General features: G+C 33.7%; 1 protein-coding gene across 1 annotated transcript; it reads right to left on the bottom strand.

Moving 5' to 3' along the window:
* Nucleotides 1-3,436: 3,436 nt before the first annotated feature.
* LOC132564509 (probable methyltransferase-like protein 24) lies at nucleotides 3,437-9,366 on the bottom strand. Its single transcript, XM_060229162.1, has 6 exons — nucleotides 9,175-9,366; nucleotides 5,990-6,153; nucleotides 5,254-5,382; nucleotides 4,651-4,725; nucleotides 4,355-4,499; nucleotides 3,437-3,733 (listed from the first exon to the last, which is right to left on the bottom strand). The coding sequence occupies exons 1-6, from the start codon at nucleotides 9,364-9,366 to the stop codon at nucleotides 3,437-3,439; spliced, it is 1,002 nt and encodes a 333-aa protein (XP_060085145.1).
* Between the last annotated feature and the right edge of the window lie 6,034 nt (nucleotides 9,367-15,400).

Here is a 15,400-nt window from a genome sequence, read left to right as displayed (position 1 = left end):
TCATTCAAACTTTCAATATCTACATTACATTTAAAGTTACCTGATTTCTGACATACTCATCCAACCTTCTAGCATGCTGGTAAATTACTAAGATATTCGAGAGTTCCATCCAGCTAGACATTTTCTCAAACGCAGGAAGTGCGCTTTACAACAACTGATATAAAACTGTACTTATAAAAAACATGCTTAAAATGTTGGACTTTCTAATTCAGAACACAAAACAGATAACACATAGGTATGCCATGTTAAACAAATATACATGTGCATAAAAAAGGAGATAATAATGAAAAACAATTCTTCATTAAAAACATCTTGGTAAATATTAACATACAACAATCAAGCAAAGTCTAAGGTAGAAAAGTACAATAAGAAATGTGCTCACCTGTAAAATACAATGGAGAGAGCTGTTCTAGTTGATGTAGCTTCTTTATTCGTCCAAGTCAAAGTGACCTGGACAATGTTAAGAAACAGCGTTTCTGGACAGGTGAGCATGCGCAGTCGCACAGGATAATAAAAATGACAAACAAACACGCTTGAACCAAGGTGGACAGGCCTGATACATTATGTAATTCACTTAACGTTCATAGCATTTAGTCACCTTGAAATAATAACGACAAAAAGGCCGCTGCCAGTGCAGGCCGTGGACAAAGGTTCAGTTCCGATCACAAACCTGACACTGTCCACTCAACAGATTATTTAATTAGCAGCTTGGGCAATTTAGATTACATTGCGTACCCATGTTCTTTGTTCATTTTTCCGTGACACTAATCAAACTGTCTAATAAATCCTTTCCTGATACAGGATTTACTTCGAACTTCTTCAATCGAACTTCAAGTTTCAAGTTTATTGGATCCTCAGATACATGAAAATGTATAACATGAGGTAAAACAATACTATATCAATAGATACGTGACAAAATGGATGGTAATTTGAGAGTCGTAACGCTTCACTGCATTTTGTTAGGACTATTCAAAGCACAGATCAGACTGATAACAACTAGAACAATACGATTTACTTATATAAATCAAGATGGTAGCATAACAGCACGCTATATAAGGATACCATTGTGTTACTTCAAAATATTTTGTTAAGACTTTAAAACAAACAGGATGATTTAGTACTTTCAATTTTCATATTGATCGCAATTAGTACATTCAAATACACTTTAATATAACACCACATTATATAATGATAACACAGTATTGCTTCACAATATTTTGTTACGGCTGTTCAAGATAACCAACGGGCATTAGGTACTTTTGTATATCAAATTGGTTTCATTAAACCACATTATTTAAGGATAACATAGTATTTTGTTTAGACTTTGAAATAAAATGAGGTATTAAGTATTTATATCAAACTGATAGCAATTTGCACATTATATACATTTTGCTCTTATAACACCACGCTGTTTAAAATAAACAGAGGGCATCAGGCGTATATGTAAAAGACTGATATCAATTAGTACATCTAAATACCCTTTGATATTATATAATGATAACGTAGTGTTTCTTCACAATATTTGATTAAGATTGTTTTAAAGTAAATGCATGGCTTCTGGTAGTTTTTTTTTATAAAGCTGATATACTTGGGTTTCATAAAATCACTTATATAATGAAAACATTATTTTTCTTACAATATTTTGTCAAGACTGTTTAAAAATAAACAAAAGGCATTTAGAACTTTTTTATAACAAACTGAGAGCAATCCGTACATTTTGAACACGTTTGGATTTCTCCAGTAATATGAAGGTCAGAATTTCTGTCTCAGTTCAATCAATCTTATATCAGTGCACTGAAATAAGTAATGGAATTCGTCACCTACTGAGGTATTACATAGAGAACATTTCCTATCCTGTCTCTGAACATTGCGCCATCTTCCAGTTTCAATGGGAAATTTCATATTACAACATCTAATTTTGCATAAAATCCGTCTGTTTTTAACAGAGAATTGAGTCAGGTATGACTCAAGCAGTAAAGAATTTTTAAAACTACTATAGAATAAGCCTCTAGATGAATTTTCCGTTTCGTTTCTCCATTTTTGTATAAATTGATCTGTTAAAGTTTTTTTTAATACTGGTTTTTATATAGTATTTACTAATTGGGCCCTGATTCTGGAAAACAGCGCTCTGTCCTACATCATTAAAGCAAGATTTAATAAAATCTACCCATTTAAACTTACACAAATTGTTGACATGAAGTTTGTATATCAGTCTGTACATAAGACTACTTAACTTTGACTCATGCATTATTAACGAGTTGTAAAAATTAACCATTCTGAGTTTAATATCTATTTCCAGAGGGTAACGACCAAGTTCGCCATATACCATAAAATTTAGTGTCGTGTTTTTTCCCCCTAAAATTCTTTTACGTAATTGCAAGTGGACTTGCTCGACAATTTTAATATTTTCAAAGCTCCATATTTCTTATCCATAAAGTAATATAGGCTTGACTAATTTGAACTGTAAATCAATTGGAAGATGTTGATTTTTAATACTCCTGTACACAGAGAAAAGAGCCTTTTGTGATTGTTCACGCAACTTTTGCTTGCACTTATAAAAAGTTAAATGTTACACTCAAGTAATTAAAGCTATCTACTTCTTCAATTATAAGGCCATTAATCTTAAAACCTTCACTATTTTTTAACCTTTTCTTACAAAATATCATGACCTTGGTTTTCTTGACATTAGCATTAAGTTTCCACTTGGTACAATACAAATGAAAGATATCCAGCGCCTTCTGTAAGCCTTCAACAGAATCTGAGAGAATAATAGTATCATCAGCATAAAGCAAGACAAAAAGATATGTTAAGTTCATTTTGAAAGTTCTCCTTAAAATGTCTCAAAGGAACACTACTGTTTTTACGAAAGAAATCTTCAATATCATTCAAAAAGATCGCAAATAAAAACGGGGACAGGTTTTCGCGTTGCCGCACACCTATTAAACAGTCAAATAGTTCAGATCGGGTATTTTTCAACTCCACACATGATTTAATATTATCATACATATTCATTATTATATTATAACATTTTCCTTTTATTTTATTTCTACGTAGTTTTTTCCCATAATCCTACTCTCCATACCGTGTCAAATGCTTTTCGAAAATCAACGAATGTTGTGTATAATTTTTTATTTTACTACCTGGGTTGTTTTTGTCACCTAAGCATGTAAGTTCTTAGTTACATAGAAACATTTCCAAATAAATTCCATCACCAACACCAAATAATTATTTACAATGCCTGAAACATAGAATATCAAAAAAAGAAAATAAAACACAATTTGTCTCTATGAAAATAACACCCCCTCTCTGTAAGCTTTCCTATCCTACTGTCTTTCATTTGGAAATCCTCTATTCATACCTCCATTTGTAATTACTCGCGGGGCAGTTCACATTTCTCTTAAAATGCACCCTGATCATTCCATTCTTTAGAATTCGTTTAATTAACTCTAACGAAGGAAACTTCGTAACATCCATACAATAAACGATGAAGCACTGGTGACGTATAGGTACACATCATGTTCCGGCCGACCCAGAAAACGCGGTATCCCTCAAAGTACAGGTCACGCAATATTGAGAGCTTATGGACCCAATATTCTTTCACGTGACTATCAGTACTACTATGAAACTCCACCAAAAGCTGTTTGACGCCAGAAAGATATGATGACTTCAACATATCGGGTAAGGCATTCCATTCCCAGCCCTCTATGTCCATTTTTATGACGTCAGGGGTGCGCTGTAATCAAAACAAACGTGAAAAATGTTCAGTCAAAACATGTTCTGCTGTTCCTAAAACAAATTCACCTCGTTAAGCAGTCACTTTCGTTATGTTCGGTCTAAAAATTAGGTCGTTTTATCAATCGATTATTATACGGGAAACTAATAGATAAATCACTCTAAGTCATTCGTGACTATTTCAATAAAATATATATCCGTTTTCCGAGATTTATATAGCGCAGGCCACCTCCTGAACCCGTCTTATTTAGCGTTGTTATCGTCGTACCCCTCTTTTACTATATTTTGATATCAAACTTTTTTCAGCTGTCTAACAACCTGTTAGTTTTTCGTTATTGTAACTCTTCTTCATCAAAGACATAAAGAATAAAGTAGTTCTTTTTCACGGATTGACTGTCTCACGTCTCTGTTCTATTGTGGCATTTGAATACAATAGCAATGCAAAACGACTAGATTCAAAAGTCTCACCTTCTGATCTCAATCATAAATGCCATCTCCTCGTGACACTAAGTTGCTATAAAAAAGTATAGACCAAAACAGACAATTTCTTTACACCTTGCTATCAGCCAGCCTCTCTTTGTTGTCGTTGTTACTATCTGATGTTCTCCGTTTCTTTACTTACACTAACATGTTGCAGCTCCTCTCGGATAGCTTGGTAGGTCCTCATTTTCCAGCCTGCCATATCGTTACTGACGCCGCTGTAATCCGCTATACCAGTGGCATGGAAAAACACTGACTGACTGCGCCTGTGATCCTCTTGATGCATGCTGGGAAACTCCAGTAAGGTTATAAGATAATTTTGCAATTCAAAAAATTGAGACACGAAATCAATATTGAAAAAAAAACCCAGATACCATGGAAATTGCATAGCATATTAAGTTGAAATATAGAGTCAATATCACACAAAGTGTTACTCACCTTGGATCAAATGAGTGTACCTCACATCCGAACACAGACGCTATTTCATCGTCGAACGAAAAATCGAACTGTATTCTGTGAAGAACAAGTACACGACAATTTTTGGCATTTCAACGCATTGAACATAAAATTGACATAATCACCGATGCATAAGGTAGTAAACCTATGACTGGGTTAGGGATTGGGTCGATCTAGATAAGTTGACGATCTGAAGGAGTGTATATTCACCGATTTAGAGATTTTATATTTTGGGAACTGTCTCCTTGTTAAAGCTGGTGGCTGCATTACGGAACAGCACATACTTGTCCCCACATATGCTTTCTAAAGGTGTTTTGCCCATGAGCATGTACTTACTTGTTCTGTCATTAAACTCATTCTATATCTGATATTTTACAATTTAAGGATGTTTGCTGAAGTATGGCGATCGTTATAGTGGAATCATATCACAAATAATGAGATTTAGACCACTACCAGCGAGATATCATGAATGGTTTACGGTGACAATCAAAAGTTTCCAGAGAGAGTATATTGTCAGACGAGAAAACTTGCCAATTGATGTCGAAATGGAGTTGCTGGATATTTTCAGCTGACGACTTTACTCACCCAAAAGAGTAAACAAGGCATGAGTTCCGTTCTAGTCTTGCCTCTTCACCACAAACATCCCATCCTCCATCCAAAGTGTTACCTATGCGCACAGAACGTTTACAAGGACTCTGGACCGTACTTAAATACCTGTGAAGTCCATTGCGTTGATATTGTAAAAGTAAACAAACTTGTGATTAAATTCTAGAAAATAGATTTTAAAAGACGTCCGTGGTGTATTATTTCTTGGAAGAGGGACGGAAAACGTCGGGGTGGCCTGATCTTCTTCAGAGCGTTAGGATGAAAACCATGGTAATTATTGAAAGAGATCTGATGAAATGTTGGTACACTGTATATTGCATGCAATAAAACCTTAAAAAATAAACATTAAGTCTTGTCAACCCGGCTTAGTTCGGTCGAACTCTTTTGAATAGTCGGGTTCAATCAGTAATTGATAAAAATAAAATAAAAATTAAACACACACACGTTCAAAACATAACCGAACGGATAAATATAATGAATTCTATTTGCTTTGAAATACAAAAGCGGACATAGATTATGCTATATTCGATGAGCTGATTGATTATGTCTTTTCGTAATGCAGATTTATATACTCTTGTGAACTGGTATTGATTGTCATGCCATCAGTTTGTGAGAGTATAACGATTTAATGTTAAGAAAACAATTCTCACACAAACTGTCACAAGAGTATATAACTCTGCATCACGACGGATCAGACGAACATTCGGTGACTTACGTATGGTAATAGAGCTCCAGATCCTCGAAAGACATGCTACACAGTTCTTTCTTTCCCGGCGGTGGTCCATCGGGTATGTCCAGGGTCTTCTTTAAGCTCGTGATGATGTCCACATTGCGTTTGGAAGAGGTAGAAGCAGGACACTTGGGATAAACAAACTTTCTCTGTGATCGCAAAATGAAAAAAATAATAATGATAAAAAACCGGAACAGCACACATACTAGACACATCTGTAATTACAAAACCGTCAACTAGAATATATATCTCAACAACACTTCGAGGGAACTGGGGCAATATATGAACAAAACAATGATTGATATGGAGACTTCTGAAAAAAAATTACAAGGTGAGAGTGTTTCGGAATGGTAAGCGTCGTCTGTTTCAAAACCAGCCCCATGTGAATCTTGGGCAATCAAGGCGAGTAATGTCGCTATCCCAAAAGAGAACAAGATTATAACTACGCATATTAACGATCATCAAACATGTCCAACACAAATGTATGTTTGTTAAAATATAAAAGCTGATCAAAAGAAATAACAGAAGGTAAAGGTGTATATGTTCTTAACTTGTAAAAGAGTACCAGCAGTTCTGCACCTACACAGCTATATCATGTTCATTTAGCCTTTTAGTATCGAAAATTGTCAACACTTTGATGTGTATGACTTACAGTAGTTTCGAAAGACTTCCTTTGTAATGTTCCGACTGTGAACTAATGCCATCCTTAAAGACAGTTCTAGATTTTTCTATACTGATCATTAACATTTTACATGAAGAGCAGCATTTGATTTAGACAGGCATATACTAATTTCTTGCAAAAATCAGGTATGGCAAAGATTGTACAAAAACACGCAAGTGAATAACATCTTATATGCCAAGAACCTATTAGAATCAATTAATCTTGAGGCAGCAAGGATTATAACTGGGTTACGCAGAGGTACATCCAGTGAAAAACTGTATTCAGAACTGGGCTGGGTTTCTTTAGGTGACAGAAGGAAAAAACATAAAATGACTTTAATGTACAAGATTTTAAACAAAGAATCACCAGATTATTTATATGATATCATACAACCATATTTAAACAATCCTAATGAATCAAGATACCAACTTAGAAATAATAGAATTTTTTATGAACCATATTGTCGCACTGTTAGTTATTGCAATAGTTTTTTCCCAGATATGATCTGTGAATTCAATAAAATCGGTGACTCCTTGATTGACATTCACTCCATTGGCCAGTTTAAGAAATTACTTGATAGAAATCTATATATAAATAATAATGCTAATGTTAGTGTTGTTTTTAAAGAATATGGACAAAGAAAATACAATATTATCCTCTGTCAGCTAAGGAACTCAGCTAGCTCTCTCAACTTTGATTTACATAATAATCACTTGATAGAATACCCCTCATGTGCTTGTGGTGCACCACTTGAAACTGTACAACATTATTTCTTTGAATGTCCAAGATATGTAACTTACCGTCAAGATTTGTATCATTCTCTATATTAACATGATCATCCTCATTATGAATTAGATTTTATTCTTAACGGCTGCCAAGATTGTGGTATTAATGTTAATAAATCAATATTAGCCTCAGTAATTAGCTATATTATTGGCACAAAAAGATTTTGCAAATTATAAAAGTTTTTAAAATTATAAAATATGAATTTGTATACTTGGTTAGATATTGAAGAATTCGATATTCTAGTTATCATTTATTCCTAAAATAGGGATATAACTCTCTAATGTTAAAGCAGAAAATCCTCTATATTTTGGAAAAAATAATTCTATTCTACAGTAATGCACGTTGAGGTATACTTGCTTCTCCATTAGATAGGATGAGGGTCAACTTTATTACTATGGACACTCATGGCCCAATATTCCTGTCAGTATGGAGGAGCAAGTGTACCGGAAGTGTATTAATTCAGTTAAAATATTTCTAAATATTACAGATCAGATTATTTTGTATTTTGAATTATATACCAAATTAAGTAAGAGTTATCCCCCTTCTAAGGTTTCTCTGTGTATTTATCTGTATGTGTGTGTGAGGGTGTGTATGGGAGAGAGGGTGTGTATGTGCGTGTGAGGGTGTGTGTATATATGTATGTCTATATGTGTGTTTGTATGTATGTATCCACTGTAAGTTACTGTATGCTATACATGTACATGTAAGTATGTAGGTTTGTGAGTGTGAAAGAGAGGGAGTATGTATGTGTGTTTGAATCTGATCAGTGTAACTGTAATTGACCACCTGTGTTGTCCCAGGAGAAGACTTATATAGGCACTAGCCTGCTGTCTAATTCTATTAATACTTTGTATTAATAAAATGTTTTGAAAAAAAAATAACATCTTTTATTATAATCAGTTAGGCATAGGAGAACCAAACAATGAATTAAATAGCATCATAAACTGTTTCGGCCTTCTTGGACTCATCAGTGATGCCAAAGGTCTAAATTCGAAGCACAAGAGACAACAGAGGAAAACTCAAAGTGGTCGAGAGAAATATCAAAATTCAGATGGCGAAGTGCACTAGCCCCATAAAATCAATAAATTTAATAATTTTCATGTATCAGATAATTTTTTAACAAAGGCAAGTACAAAGACAAAGGCGTGCTACAACGCTAAGTAACCATTCTGATTACAGAAATGCATGTTAACATAAAATCTTACAGACTAATGGCTGTATGTAGCAAAAGTTATGAACAGCATTACGTCTAATTATTCAATAGATATGTATTCCACTAAAGGCCACGAATTCAAGTGTACATGTGTCCATGAACTGTTATGCTTAGTATTACTACATTTATAGAGATTCTTATCCATCAAATCAAATGTTCACAAAATAATATATCTTGAAAACCACGAAAATTGAGCCCTGCGAAAATATAGAAATTTGCAGTAGTTAGTGACAAAAAGCTACTACGTACTTATATATATCACCTGACTTTCCTTCATCCAAGAATTTCCCTGACCCATAGAAGCACGACTTTAGAGCAAGTTTAGAAATCGAGTATCGAACATGTGATTATTAATGATAGAGCTGGCAATCAAATAAATTCCAGTGAACATACTGTCAAGTATTATATCAACAAATTGATATCTGTTAATAACGGCATTTGTCCGCAAATATGGTTTATTTGAAAATAATATGATTTGTGAACTTAAAATTTTATTCATGCGGTACCTACTGGGATGGACTTAGCGTCCCACAACGTGCGGTTGAAGGGTGTTGGAGTAGGTGCTTCACTGTCCGCAATATCCTGGTCGACACGGTGCTGGCGGCGAAGGAGCAGCAACACAAGAGCTACCACTATCAACATCCACAGCCACGTGATTCTCGAGCGTTGCCGTATTGGATAGGTAAAGACAGACTTAGACATAGCTAAAAGGTAAACACATGACATGTATAGATAGACGACAGAAAGAAATGTTCTCTGGAATTAATTAATAAAAATGTTCATGCCATAATACACTTATCCCAAAATCAACACATATCAGATTTTAATATTGCATAATTTCAAACAAACGTGTTATGCGTAAATATCTGAACGAATTAAATTATTGCATACAGTAAGTTACGGCAAACCTCTACTAAGACCACCAGCAGTGTCTACCACCTGCCGTCTCAAACATCGTGCAGAGAACCTTTCATTATGTAACTTTTATAACTGTATGACGGCATCAATTGTCAATTATCTAGGTGCCGATACTGTAGTATGATGGACCAGAAGTTATTGCAACAAGTCATATATCAACTATCACGGTGGGTTAAGGTATCGACATCGACTTACCCTTCCACATAATTATTTCAATAATTCGACATGCATATTTGTAGGACAAGGAGAATGAGGTATTCTGTTGTTTTATCCAAAACAAAAGTCAGGTAAATATCGAGGTCAATGCAAGTAGTTACTGTCGCGTTCTCACATGAGAGCAACAACGACTGAACTACAGGGAGTATTAGAATAAAAGTTTTCATAACACAACCAGTAGAAGATTAGAGTGTGACGTTTCGATGATTACCTGGTCACCTTCATCTTATAACACAACCAGTGGAAGATTAGAGTGTGACGATGATTACACAGTCACCTTCATCTTATAACACAACCAGTGGAAGATTAGAGTGTGACGATGATTACACAGTCACCTTCATCTTATAACACAACCAGTGGAAGATTACGATGATTACACAGTCACCTTCATCTTACAACACAACCAGTGGAAGATACGATCACCTTCATCTTATAACACAACCAGTAGAAGATTAGAATGAGACGTTTCGATGACTACACAGTCACCTTCATCAGACTGATGACTTGAATTTGTGCTGTCAACAACATACTTTGCCTTCCAAGATACCATATAATAGCAACGGTTTGGCACAGTTATGGAAGGCCATTGTCTCAAATTCTGACCATCTTGTTCATGGAACACTTGGAGGAAGATGCTATAGCCACGACCTCCGCAGAATTCAGGTGCAGTTTGTAAATAAGATTGTCACAGAAGAATAAGACAAGACGCAAGAACAAAATCACAAATAAGAGGAAGGTGACCAGGTAATCATCGTCACACTCTAATCTTCCACTGGTTGTGTTATAAGATGAAGGTGACTGTGTAATCATCGTCACACTCTAATCTTCCACTGGCTGTGTTATAAGATGAAGGTGAGCGTGTAGTCATCGGAACGTCACACTCTAATCTTCTATTGATCGTGTTATAAGAACTTCTATTCTATTGACATTACCAACCTGCAGAAAATGTTCGAAACATAAGGAATATTACCTTCTATCGAACACGTCCAATGTTTTGAAGCACAAACAATTCCCGATGAGATTAAAACTTCATAAGGGACAAGTCCGCATTGCAGTCGAGTAACACAATGTCACTCTAATGGAAAAAAGTCAGTATGGATTGTTGAAATCTAGAAGACGACTGAGGCATATTCCAAATCGGTCGAAATAAATGGAACTCTAATTTTTTTCTTTTTGAAATTCTGAAAAATGCTGTTTGAATCAAATCTTATTTGTCATATCATAATCAATACTTCATAAATCATTGTTTTGATCATATTCTGCCATAGCCTCCTGTGACGACGACCGTTAATCTAAAGTCATCTTGCTTTCAACCACATATCATATTACTGTTAACAAATTCTGTTTTAATTGATATTATGTTAACAGGTTAGTGTCTGTTTTGGTTGTTTTGGTTAAAACCAAATATCTCCTGCACATCTAGCTAAGGTATGTTAATTAGTGTTGGACACTTTCTGTCTGACGCTCAAAAGAGTACACATGCATAAGGAAATTATCTTTATAACTAGTCCAGTCTGTTGTCAACAGGAAGGGTCTAACAAAAGACAGGATTGAATAGAAGTAGTAGAACACAACCAGCAGAAGATTAGAGTATGATGTTTCGATGACTACACGGTCACCTTCATCTTTTAACACCACCGTTTGGCTTATAGAGGAATAGATTGTCCGGCTCAGAAAGTTAACGAGAAACATGATACCGTTTTGTTCTTTACTAACAACTATGTTGTGAGTTTGAAATCCAAAATGGCGATGTCATTAAGACCGATGACTGAGGAAAAATGATAGATTTAATTTTGTGCGTGTTCATAAGTGTTTAAAACTCTCGTGATATCCTGTGAGTTTTTGCGGTTGTGGCTTACCAATTCTCTCTATATTTACTGTTAATTCTTGATATTTTCTCTCTTGGTTTTGTATGTTAAATTTTAAAAGAGTATAGCCCAGTTTTTTTACCAATTTGGTTCTGGTCCGATTTTTTGGATAACACGAATAAGTTGATTACATCATTGTTTACTTAAAATAATATGTAAACACGAAATTTTATCTCAGAACTCCAACCGTTTAAAGTGCAGGAGTGTGTTGGAAAAGGAAGCCCTACTTTCTATATTTTTCTTAATCCTGATCCGCTTGTGAAGCAGGCAACAAAAACACTCGTCATTTAGAGGTGTTAGGACAAGCCGTGTATGGTACTGTACATCAAAAGCTGACGTGGTATTACAACAAGTCTTGTTATAATTGAGAACGTGTCGGGGGTAGAAGGTAGGGTGTAAAGCGTAGTTGAACGTCTTCTGAAGTGTAATGAAGATATTTTACTGGGATGTGTATATATACCTTCGGAAAATACTAAGTATTCATCTCCCAAAGCGTTAAAAGTAATTGAAAGGGATTTGATAGAATTATCCTCGTATGGTAACAAAGTCGCTCAAGCTGGAGATTTTAATGCTAAAACACAATTTAGAGATGATTTTGTAGAACCAGATGACAACTTTATTCACTCATTAAATTAAGATGAAAATGAAGAGTTTTACTCGTATCTCTATGATTTCGAAAAGTTGAAACTATGTAATATTTCTCTACGTAGGCCTTGCCAATGTAAAGCGAAAGTTAATAACTACGGCGATAAATTGCTTTATTTTTGTAAACAAAATAATATGTATATTGCTAATGATCGGATCGGAATAGGATGTATTAATAGGTGATACTACATATAGTGACGTCAGCGTTATTGATTATTTATTGTTGCCATCGGGTATGTTCCAGTATACAACTGACTTTGAAATCATGGATTTTGATCCATTAACACTTATGTCCATTGTTGAATAGCATTTAGCTTTTGTATATTTAATAATGTATGTAAATATTAATGGCGCATGTCATGAGAATGGTCTCGTGAATACCAAATGGAAATCATGTAGAGAGCAAGATTTTGTAAAACACATACTTGATAACGAGGCAGGTAACCTATATATAATTAACGATAAATTTAATAAATTATTAAATAAACAACACAACAACGTAACAGATAATGAAATTAATTTCATTGTAGATTCAATTAGTGAATTGTTCAAGGGCTCCACTAAACAGGTTATTTGGTAGTGATAATATCAATGGAAAGCGGAGTTCGAGGTCTGATAATAAGTCTTGGTTTATTAAGGAATGCCACTTACTCAAAGTAGAATTTAACAAAGGTAAGGCATGATTCAACAAAATGAATAATTCTATGAATAAAACTAACCTCAACATAGCTAGTAGAATATAAAGGAAAATTTTGAATAAAAGTTTATAGAATTATATACTGCTAGAAAGGCCTAAGAAATCTGGAATATTTTTGATAAATTTGATGAGTCTGTTAAGAAAGGTAATGCTGATAGATGTATTAATGATTAAGACCAATACTTTAAAGACCTGAACAAGTCTACTCACAATGTTGACGACATTGAACTTGAAAACCTTGATAATGGTATTTTTCGATGATTTCGGTGAAATTACAACCGATGAAATTAAATTTTCTTTACTCAGTTTAAAAAAAATAAAGCATCTGGTACAGATCAAACCCTTAATGAATATTTTAAAAAAACATTGATATTTTTTTACCAATATATTCAAAAATATTTAATCTTATTGCATATATACCAGATGCATGGGAGATTGGTATTATAAAACTACCATATAAAAAGACGATCCTAAAGATCCGGATAGAGCGATCACTTTGTTGATTTAAATAAAATTTTTGAAGAATTTTCCCTGATAAGTTGTGCTCAAGATAGGTTTAGAAACGGTCATTCTACATGTACAAGAGACATTTTTTTGTATTCCCTTATCTCAATAAATTTTTCACAAGGAAAAACTTTATTGTACGTTCATCGATTTTACTAAAGCATTCGATTTTCACGGTGTGGAGAGTCGGTCTGTGGAAAAAGCTTAAGAAAAAAAAAATTCTGGAAAAATTGTTGTTGAACAAGCACAGATATTGGTTTTTGCAATCTATAAGAAATTGAGAAACATATTACTACCAGTTAATTTACAGTCGAAAATATTTGATTCAGTAATCATACCAGTTCTCCTGTATAAATCAGAAATATGGGATTTTAAAACGTAAATATTATAGAAAACATCCATGTAAAATTAAAAAAAAATATATACTTAACGTAAGAAAAACAACAGCTAATTCTTTGTTTATAGTGAACTGGGAAGATATCCATTAGACATTGAAATAAGATGTAGCATTAAAGTATTCTGGTATAAGCTGATTATCACTAAGAAGTTATTCAAGTATTATCTATAAGTTAATGTATACGTTACAAGAAAATGGAACCATGTCAGTTAAATGTCTCACAAATGTTAAAGACATTATATTCCAAACTGGCCTGAATTATGTCTGGTACTATCAATCTACATCTTCTAATTCATTTTCTAATGATGAAATTAAGATATTGGTGAAAAATTAACTAAATTATCCTTATTTACAGAATTGGTTGGATAATATTCTTAACGCATTTAACGGGCAGACATATTCCATTTTTAAGACAAAATTTGAATAATAAAAATATTTAAGCTTAATACTTAAGATAGGAAAATTATTTGCATGTTTCGTTCTTCAAATATGCATTTACCAGTAGAAGCAGCAAGACGGTTAGGTATTCCTCGTCAAGAGAGAACATGTACTTTATGCATCTCCGACATTGGAGATGAATTTCACTATTCATTTAATTGCCAAAATGAATCAGTAAAATGTATAAGAGAGAAACATACACAAAATAATATTTCATTTTTCCCAAGTCAAATTAAAATACAATTCAATATAAAATCTTCACAAAACTTTGTGGATTTATAGAAAAAAAAACTTGATAAATTTTTGAGCTAATTTCCATACCCGTTGTGCTCCTTATCTATGTAATTATATAAAAGCGAATGATCATTATTTACAGAAAATGTTGTAATTTTGTACTTATTATCATACGCCATGTGTCCTGTTAACAATATGTATGTGACCACTTGTTACACACGTAGGTGTGTCAGAGTGATTGAATAACACCTTGAAACATTGGAAAGTTGACAGATATGATACAATGGCAAACCGATCAGAGGAAGGTGCTGTTTTAGGAAACAATGACAGGTCAATTATAGACAGTTTCACAGTCAGTCAGTCAGTTTATTTATTTATTTTCTAAGAAATCTGGAATATTTTTGATAAATTTGATGAGTCTGTTAAGAAAGGTAATGCTGATAGATGTATTAATGATTAAGACCAATACTTTAAAGACCTGAACAAGTCTACTCACAATGTTGACGACATTGAACTTGAAAACCTTGATAATGGTATTTTTCGATGATTTCGGTGAAATTACAACCGATGAAATTAAATTTTCTTTACTCAGTTTAAAAAAAATAAAGCATCTGGTACAGATCAAACCCTTAATGAATATTTTAAAAAAACATTGATATTTTTTTACCAATATATTCAAAAATATTTAATCTTATTGCATATATACCAGATGCATGGGAGATTGGTATTATAAAACTACCATATAAAAAGACGATCCTAAAGATCCGGATAGAGCGATCACTTTGTTGATTTAAATAAAATTTTTGAAGAATTTTCCCT

The sequence above is a fragment of the Ylistrum balloti genome, unplaced genomic scaffold, assembly GCF_031769215.1.
Source record: "Ylistrum balloti isolate Yb309-2 unplaced genomic scaffold, AGI_CSIRO_Ybal_v1 Utg372344, whole genome shotgun sequence".
Taxonomy (NCBI): Eukaryota; Metazoa; Mollusca; class Bivalvia; order Pectinida; family Pectinidae; genus Ylistrum; species Ylistrum balloti.
Note: the sequence above shows the minus strand (reverse complement) of the source record. Positions and strands in the feature narration are given on the sequence as shown.